Source organism: Apium graveolens, chromosome 3, assembly GCF_009905375.1.
Source record: "Apium graveolens cultivar Ventura chromosome 3, ASM990537v1, whole genome shotgun sequence".
NCBI lineage: Eukaryota > Viridiplantae > Streptophyta > Magnoliopsida > Apiales > Apiaceae > Apium > Apium graveolens.
The window spans coordinates 65,553,993-65,563,933 of record NC_133649.1 but is presented as its reverse complement, the minus strand read 5'-3'; the positions used below and the strand labels follow the sequence as shown (position 1 = coordinate 65,563,933).

The following is a 9,941-nucleotide window of genomic DNA, read 5'->3' as shown; positions in this document are numbered from 1 at the left end:
TTTGGATAACCCCCATTAGCTTGAACAGTTGGATGTCAACCCTAAAAATACTATTTACTTGATCATCCAAGAGATAATTGTTAGTCCAGTATCTTCAAAAATAATTAACCACCAACTCGCGTGACGGGTTTTCCTTGACAGTTTCAAAGACAGGAGCTATTATAAATAAATGAAATGTATAGCAAACTTTCAGTATCAGAATCACAAACTACAATCATTCTGAGTTTCTCTGCATCCATTGAACTTGATGGCGTTTGAAAAGAGTACTGTTTTGGTTTTCATGCAACTCACTATATTTGTTTGTTCCGTTTTAAGCCTTGCTAATGCACAAGGTCTCAAAGTTGGCTTCTACCAAAACACATGCCCTTCTGTTCAAAATATCGTCAAGCAAACCACTGCTACGTTCATTTCTCGAGCGCCAACTCTTGCAGCTCCTTTGCTCAGAATGCACTTCCATGATTGTTTTGTAAGGGTATGTTTCACTGTCCCTAAATAAATATGTGCCTGCACACACACACACACACTTGTGTACTCATAACCAGTCAGTAAGGACAAATTTCAGAAGACAAAGTGATCATTTATAACACTCAATCTTTTTAACAGACGTGTTTAGATTGAAGAATTAATTACATACCTTAACTTTTTTGTGATGCAGGGTTGCGATGGTTCAGTTCTACTAAATTCTACAAAGGACAACTTGGCAGAAAAAGACGGACCTCCCAACTTAGGCCTTCGAGGATTTCAGGTTATTGATGCAGTAAAAACTGCAGTGGAATCTAAATGTCCAGGCGTGGTTTCTTGTGCTGATATACTAGCTTTAGTTGCTCGAGATGCAGTTTCAATGGTAATAATAATACAGTCAAATGATCAGGATCACACTCATCGCTAATTTTCTAAACTAATTAAATTATATATGTTATAACATGCAAATTTATTTACATGTGTTTGTTCTTAATGCAGCTCAAAGGACCAGTGCCATACTGGAAAGTGCCCCTTGGAAGAAGAGATGGAAGAGTGTCGATTATGCAAGAGACACTTACAAATTTACCACCTGCTTTTTTCGACATCTCTCAACTCAAAGCATCATTTGCCTCCAAGGGGTTAAACATGAAAGACTTAGCTGTTTTATCAGGTACTTAAATGTTGATTCTAATATACTTTAATAATCTATTCATAAAAAAACTACTAATGAAATATGTATTTGATTAAATTGTTGGCAGGAGGACACACCATTGGCACATCTCAGTGTTCTAGCTTTAGCAACCGGCTATATAACTTTACTGGCATAGGTGACATGGACCCTTCACTAGATTCCGAATATGCAGTTAACCTAAAGAAGAAATGCAAGCCAACGGATGTAAGTAATCTGGTGGAGATGGATCCAGGTAGCTTCAAAACATTTGACGAAGATTACTATACACTTGTAGCTAAGAGGAGAGGACTATTTCAGTCTGATGCTGCACTTTTGGACGACAAAGAAACCCGAGATTATGTTGAACTCCAGGCCACAACACAAGGGTCTACTTTCTTTAAAGATTTTGAGGTTTCTATGGTGAAGATGGGTAACATTGGAGTTCTTACAGGGGAGGCTGGTGAAATAAGGAAAACCTGTGCTTTTGTTAATTAAAGGGGACACCTTTAAGTTTGCAGTTTTTATTGATTTGTTGATGATTGAAGTTTGATTTCTGTTCAAATGTAATTGTGTATATGCTTGACAACTTCTCCCAATTATGAAATTCCAATAATAAAATGCTTGATACTTGTTATATGTAGCTTCATTCATAATTTCATATGTACGTCCGCGTAGCAGTTGCCACCAGAAATATTACAAGTTTGCAAAACAACTCTCACTCTGAGATGATCGCCATTAATGAACAAAAGGATTTAGGCACTTTCTCTAGCGGTCCTAGCCTTTTTTAAGCTTAGATCAAGAGTTCAGCTACTGATACGTGATAAATGTTACTTTTGGGAAATAAAAAAAGAAATAATATAATTTAATGAGGAAAAAATATAATGTTGGATATATTAGGGGAATCAATTGATATTTAATAAATAAATTGAGTGTAATGAGAACAAATAATGGATGTAGTTGATATTTATATTATTAAATATTTATTATTTTTGATAGTGAGGGAGTATAACACGTCATACCTTTTTAAGAGGGATTTTTACACTGAATTTATAGATCCCGTCAAGAAAGAGCATATGTCTTGCGGTGAAAGAAACAATGGTCGTGTTATATTTTACTTTTACTTGTACACTTCGAGCTCACGACTCTGTGGCAATATTTATGTAAACCATTAATCCTACTACTGATTCTCGGAATAAATATTTCAATATTTCACTTCATTCTTCAAAATTTGCCAAACGGGGGAACCTGCATGGTATTTGTGGTAAATATTTTTTGTTCGCCTACAGTTCCGGTTAAAGAATATATTTTTCGGGATACTTATATAGATGGAGAAAATATAAATAACATTTTGTAAGAAATTAGATGTTCCATTTTCATAATTTCTCTCTATATATTTTGCCACTGAGCCACGATTGCAGAGATTTGCAGCAACTAACTGGAATTTTCCGGGAAGTAATTGAGTTGCACAATTGCAATTGGTTACGGTTAATTTTACGATTCACGGTTTAATTGCTTAAATAGTTAAAAAAATAAAATTAACTTCAATAAATGTTGTATATGCAAAATTATAAGAATTTACAAAATAAATTAAATAAGTCAAAAAAATTAATAAGCACAAATAAATTCAATAGTACAATAACATTACAAAAGAAAAACTAATCCTAAAATATAAAAGTTGATCCAAAACTTTCTTGACTTTATTTATACTGGGCCAAGTCCAAATTTTAATATTTGAGTAATTTTATTTATAAGTATATTTCAAATATTTTTTTAAAATATATTAATTTATATAATATGATGTTGTGGTTACAATTGGATTTTTGCGGTTTTTAAAATAATAAAATCTGCAGTCAAATCATAAATTAAGGATTATCTAAAATTGTATACACGACTACCATTACGGATCGGTTGCGGGTAATTTTTGCGATTAATGCAGTTAAGTGGATTGAATGTTCAGCCCTAGCCCTAGGTACATGCATATTATTCAGACTATACTGGTGCACTTTTGTTACTGCCAAACTTTCTTGCAACAAGCTTAACCCGTCTAACCATATGCAGCCACGTTGGTAGACTAGAGTATTTAGAATTATACATTGCAGATGAGAATAAAGTTATATTCTGCAAAATGAACAACAAACTAATATTTATGTTCTGAATTTGTTCGTTATGATGTTCGTGAGTAAATTAACAGGACTAGGTTAAGATTTGGTAAAGTTAAAAACTAAGGAACATCAATCCAAGTGACTCGGTACCGCCATTGTCAGATGGATGTAGAACTGCATAAATCCTTATAATCTCTAAAGCGACATGTTGTTGAGTATGCTTGGGTTGGCTTCCCAAAAGCTGCAGTCAATTATATTACAGTGCTTTATTACAACTCTACTTTGAGTTTCTCCTCCAACTCCTTCATTGGTAATGGCAGTGTCCTTGTCCTGCAAACAAAAATAAAATTTAGCCTTGTGATATAGAAAAGAAAGGTAAAAACAGTAACTTGGAAAGATAGATAGTATACAGCATATAAATCTCTTTCTCCAATAATGATAAAACCATCTACTAAAATATTTTACTAAACTGGCCCTCTCGCCAAAATTAAATGGTTTTCACTCCCTCCAACAACCTGACTCACTTCCTAACAATTTTATGTTCTACGAAAAGAATACACTTTAAGTTACTAGTAATTCCAAAATTTAACACCGTTATCACTTTATGCCATCCATTGTTATTATATGATAAACTACCATACAGCCTAACATACTGGAATTAGGCGGCATCCTACCACTATAAATTATTGCTGGCCAGTTGAATTAACATTGCATCTCAGAAGTCTTGAAAAATCTTACAACTATAAATTAGTGCTGGTTAGTTTAATTAAGACTGCATCTTAGAAGTCATAACAAAATACCGGTCTCTCTTGGATAGAATTTATTTTTATTATATGCTAGCATTCTAGTAACTAACTAGTGGGAGCTGATTTTTCTTTCCTGTGATTCTGTTCGATTTATTGTGTCGCTGTCTGTAGAATTTGCAGATATATATCTGTAGAAGAGCGAAGGAGATATATTTAACCTGTTCCCGGAAGACAGAAGATCCCCTGCGAAACATGATCGGTAATCTGTTGTAGTCTATATGGAATTGCTGTGCGAGCAGGTCATATTTCTCATTTGTTTGAGTACCCTACATAGGTAAAGGACTGGAATAGGAAACTGCAAGTGTGGTAAATCAGGATATTCATTCAAAAATGGGGGTGGAGGTGGGAAAAACCTTCAAGTATTTCTGAGCTTCGCGTTTAGTCCTTCCTGATTTGACCAACTCCCAAAAACAGGTATTATACTGGTTGTTGACGTGGCCTGCAAATTCAAAGGAGAGTGATATAGAAGTTGAAACAGACAACTGTGTTTCAATACCAGAAGCTACTACACTTTAATTGGGCTGTTTCTGTTTACCTTATTCCATTATTTTTCATAGGAGAGTAAGTTTTTATCAGAAAGATAAAGAAAGTTATACAAGTAGTCAACCACCCATAATAAGTGGAAAACGATGCACAAAAAAGAGAGAAGCTATATCTTTCTGCAAAGACTAGGAACAGAAATTCCTCCAAGACACCCATGGAGGGAGGGGACCAGGGGCCATAGAAAAGTACACATATATGCCATAGCAAAACTAAAGAAACTACAAATATCAGTAATGAAATAATTACTATTGTAATAAAATCATTACTACAGTATGTATCAGCTTGACTGATGTATAAGACATCTAAGCTCGACTGATATATTAAGCATCTATTTCTATTCTAGCAGTAAGTTTATAGGTACTTATCTTTATTCTAGCACTAAGTTATAGTTTTCTATAAGCCAAGGCTTTGCCTCATTGTAATACTTAGAGCAGTGAACATATACGTTCTGCTACCTCTTTCTATCTAATACTATCTAAACCCAATTTCTATTTTATAACACACAATATTTTATGTATTTTAACAAGAAACAGTAAGCATCTTTGCGTCCTTCTTCCTTTCCGAACTTCTGATTTTGATTAAGATCTCTTATTCCCTAAACATAAAGCGACAAGGCAATGCCAATGCTTATGCAGGAACATGTAGCAATCTCAAGGCTTGTGCAGTACTTAGAAGGAAAGAGAAGGGACACTTACAATCAACTTGTCTCCATGCTAAATAATCTTGAAGAATCTTATAGGAGGGGTAACACACAGCGCGGCCATCAAAACAGGGTGTGTACTTTAACTCCTTATTGGGAAAAAAGTGAATCCATTGCATAACATAAACGGCAGAGAATAAAGACACTATTGCTGACACTATGTAGCTGAAACATTCATATACATATATTAGTATCTTAGGCATTGATAATTAACTGACAGCTGAAGATACAATAGCAGCTAGATAAGAGAGTATGTGAATGTCATATCATACATATGCAGCTTGTGGCCAAACTGTTCGCATCAGATAAGAAAAGTGCAAGTTACCAGGATAGAGAGTAGGAAACGCTACTGGAATTTAGTTAACTTCAAATATCTAGTTGTATTTAGGGATATATTATACAGATTAAATACCTAGCACGCCTTTGATAGAGCTGAGAATCTTCTTTCAAAACAAAGCTGCAAACATGAGACTAAATTATTCAAGTGTATAACTTATAAAAATTATTACGAATGTTCTAATAAATGTGCCAAAGAAAACTATATACCTGTACTCATCGCTCACCCCATATGAGAATACTATATCATTGAGTTCCTTTAGCACTGCAACTGCACATGAATTCATAAGGTTCAGGGCTTGCTCATCGTTTGGCTTCTCAAATTCGTGTATCTCCGAAAACCTACCAAAAGCCATCAGCTAAACTTACAATATAATTCAGCTTTGACACAATTACTGCAAAATACAACATCATGCATTGTAAATTTGTCAAAAATATAAAGTTTAGGGATCTAAAAGCAGAGTTGAAACACTCTGGTAAGTAAACACAAATATTCCGTTTACTTAATTCTGAAATGTGTTGGTGTTTGCCTGATCCTTTCTATTAAGAATCTTTGCACCTGACATTTTTTTTCTAGTTTAACTTGGCTAAAATGGCAACATATAATATCTAAAAATGAGCATACAAAAATCTCAATCTTACAATGCTGCACTATGTAACAGAAAATTAAATTGTTGTTCCAACTTAAGCTTATCAACTTCAAAATTTACATTCAAAGTTCATAGGGAATTCGACTACACGCCACAGAAACAATACACTCCAAGTCTATATATTAAAGAAGATCAATATATAAGCGGAAATACACCTGTGAAAGTGGCAGCCATCTATCCTAACAACAATCCAGGTTGATGGCATCAACTTATTCTCAAATGTGAAGGACTTGACAAACTCTGGTTTGATATTGTTGATCTCCACTGTAAAGCTACCTATCTCCTTTACTAAACAAGAATGCTCGTTCCAAAACTTTCGTGAGGCTATGTTCTCAGAATGATCTACAATAACATTTTTCCGCAATCTTTTAACTGGAGTGTCGTTGATATACTTCACGGTTGCCTCATTCTGAGTACAAAATGAGTTAGTAATTAATCATACCATGTTGAATTTTCAAGGTTTGATAAAGTTTAAGCATCACAAAAATTATGCACTTCAAAAGTCCCAACCTACTATTATCATCACAGATAGGGTCATTATTTTCACCACTTTATGTTAATATTATAAAATGAATATATATTAATAGGTTTGAATCCAATCTTGACTTTTTTTGATATATAACTTAAATTCGGTATTTGAATGTGATCAGTAGATAATTAGACAAGTGAAGATTTATTCTTACAGAACAAAGAGAATTGATAACAAAGAATAAGTTTTGACTTAATTGTAATAAACTAGAACAGCATAACAATAAATATTAGCATGGAGTTACCTCTGTCTTGAGAACACAGGATCCTTGACGGAACATCTTATTTATCAACTTGTAATTAATTTTAAACTGTTGAAATAACAGTTCATTCTTGTCTTGCTTAAGTGTCCCCTGCAGATAAATTACAACATAATGTACTTGCAGCATGCATATTTTGGATGGAAAAAAAAATATTGGAATAAGAAAACAGTGAAGAAGAATATAAAACAGAAAAAGCACAATACCATCAACCGGATATGCCTTTCTACGAATTTTATGTTTTAAGAAAAAGTTAAGAGTAGAGGACATCTTTTACAGATAAACCTGTACATATTGATAATATTCCACTTCTTTTTCAGATGAGAGAGATTAGTTTGAGTTATTCCCAACCAGATACAATGTATTAATAATAAAAGATGACAACTCCCAAAATTTCACTGTGCACTTAGTACATACAAGCAACAACAAATCCTCTTTATCTTTATCTCTCAACACATCTCTCAGTATTTCCGAAACTCTTTTATACTTTAATATATTTTTCTTTTTTCCTGTGTCTTTTCAATCAAGATCATACCTCCGTTCCACCACATTTTTTCCAAATATAAGTAGATCTTGACTAACAACAAGAGCACTGAAGTTTCAAAGTTCATCTTTTGACAAAAACTTATAGTATGGTCTAGAAAAATATTATGTTCTTAGAATGCAAGTGACCAAACTACAAAGCAAGGTCTAAGTTAATGCCTTTAAAGTAAAAGCAAACTCATATGCATTACGATAATGGACAATCTGAACTCAAAACTTTTTATATGGTAAATTTAAAGATATTATATTATTAAAAACCCAGCTATCATAAAGCAGATGCTAGAATGCTAGGGGCTTCCACTTGAATACACACAACTTTCCAATACAAAGTAGATACGAGCAGTGAAACAAGCAAATTTTAACAATCGCACTTGAACAAATTCTGCCATCTGCTAAAGGTAACTCTAAAACTGAAACAAATTACAGGGTAATGGTGAATTATATTGTTGTTTAAAGGTTTAAGGCTTGTTTGTAATCAAGACTATTACGATTTAAAATTACGCAGTGCAATAACTTACATTAGGCGAAAAGATCAATCAGGAAAGTGCGGAACATGAAACATAAAAAAACAGGATAGAAGTAACTGCTAGCACCTTTAAGATTTCTTGTGCTTCTAGTTCTGTCTTTCCACTTTTGACCAGATTCCATAGACAAGTATTATGTTGGTTTCGTGTGTGGCCTGTTTACAGAGCAAATACCTTTGAATTTAAAAAAGGATAAGAAACACTTGTGTGTGAATCTATTAGTCAAAGCTGCACATGCAATAAGTAGGGTATCAACTTCTGATTTTTTCCATTGCTGTTACCACTTACATTCTCTCTGTCGCCATGCAAGATATGCTTGGAGAACCTCTATGGTTGCACAACATATGATCCGTGATTGAAATAAAGGAAGAGACTTTAACTCCTTCTGAGGAAAGCAATATTTCCAATTCGTTACAAAATTGGATGTGAAGAAAGAAACAATGAGCGACAATATTTTGCTGCAAAATAAATATCAAGGAGCTAAGAATAAATTCAATTCATAATGAAAGGCTTAAAAAGTTAACCATGCTGCAATATATCGAAAATACGTGAAGGTAATTAAGTTCTGGGAAGGCGTATAGATTCTAATTATTTAACAATCAGCTCACAATTATGACTTAATGATTACAAATTTATTAGCTCCGGATGAAAGACATTTAAATACACTCCACAATAAAGGCTGATATTCTTCATATAGCATCACAACTGATCTAATATCTTAAATTGCAACATTCCGACTTTTACTAAAGCTCGTATCAGACAACAATGAAAAGAATGTAGAAGAAATTACAACAAACAAGAAAAGCAAAGCAAACCCAAAATGTAACAAGATCAACAAGTACCTGGCTCTCCTTTGATAGAAGTTGGTTTCTTTACTAAAAACAAAACTGCAAAAACACGCAAGAACAACAATTACGCAACCTTAAAAACTTCTCAACACAGTCCAACAAACTCAACATACGGACTAAACAAGCTTATAGTAAGATAATAAACCTGTACTCATCACCAAAGCCATACGAAAAAACGATATCAGGATACTCTTTTAAAACAGCAATTGCACAAGCATTCATCAAATTCAAAGCTTTTTCATCATTGGGCTGCTCAAATTCATGAACTTGAGAAAATCTGGTAAATGGGTCAGTTACAAAACAAGCTGAGCTCAACTTATAAATAATAATACATGCACATATTTATAGGAAGAAAGTGGGAGTGTTACGTTGTGAAATTGCAGAAGTGAATGCGAACCACAATGAGATTGGGAAACATGACTTCGTCGTTGACTTCGTAATCAACTTTAACGTACTCGTACTTGCTGTTTGCCATTGTTAGTTTGTTGCGTTTATGTGTTTTTTGAATTGTTTTTCTCGGAGGACTTCGATCAAACAGGTGGCGTGTATGATTTATACATACATATATATATATATATATATATATGTTAATGGGCTCGGTAACTATTCAGGTTTTAGTATACACAAAGCTGATTATAACAGAAAAACAGAAAAAATGACAAAAATAGCCGAATTTTAAAAAATTTAACAAAAATAGTCATTCTGAAAAAAGTGGCCAATTTTGGCCGATTGAATACTCCACTATCAGTTGGGTATCCCAGTAGTTGGGTATTTCATATATGGGATACTCCACTGTCAGTTGGGTATCTTGTATAAAGTGAATACTCCGCTGACAGTTGGGTATCCCATTGGCTAAAGTTGGCCAACTTTTCAGAAATTGGTTATTTTTGTCAATTTTGTGTAAAAATAGGCTAAATTTGTCTTTCACCCATTATAACATGTGTAATTTTATTAGTTATTAAAATGAAT

General features: G+C 33.5%; 2 protein-coding genes across 2 annotated transcripts; one reads left to right on the top strand and one right to left on the bottom strand.

The window, feature by feature from the left end:
- The first annotated feature begins 206 nt into the window (after nucleotides 1–206).
- LOC141710748 (peroxidase 27-like) lies at nucleotides 207–1,757 on the top strand. The gene is made up of 4 exons (XM_074513282.1): nucleotides 207–472; nucleotides 656–844; nucleotides 961–1,132; nucleotides 1,221–1,757. The coding sequence occupies exons 1-4, from the start codon at nucleotides 248–250 to the stop codon at nucleotides 1,625–1,627; spliced, it is 993 nt and encodes a 330-aa protein (XP_074369383.1). The 5' UTR covers nucleotides 207–247; the 3' UTR covers nucleotides 1,628–1,757.
- Nucleotides 1,758–3,129: 1,372 nt separating this feature from the next.
- Nucleotides 3,130–9,542, bottom strand: LOC141712377 (tRNA(His) guanylyltransferase 1-like). Its single transcript, XM_074515297.1, has 13 exons — nucleotides 9,341–9,542; nucleotides 9,118–9,249; nucleotides 8,967–9,011; nucleotides 8,413–8,582; nucleotides 8,194–8,279; nucleotides 7,043–7,150; nucleotides 6,425–6,678; nucleotides 5,830–5,961; nucleotides 5,696–5,740; nucleotides 5,279–5,448; nucleotides 4,394–4,479; nucleotides 4,199–4,306; nucleotides 3,130–3,564 (listed from the first exon to the last, which is right to left on the bottom strand). Exons 1-13 carry the CDS (start codon nucleotides 9,445–9,447, stop codon nucleotides 3,430–3,432), a joined length of 1,578 nt encoding a protein of 525 aa, XP_074371398.1. The 5' UTR covers nucleotides 9,448–9,542; the 3' UTR covers nucleotides 3,130–3,429.
- Nucleotides 9,543–9,941: the final 399 nt, after the last annotated feature.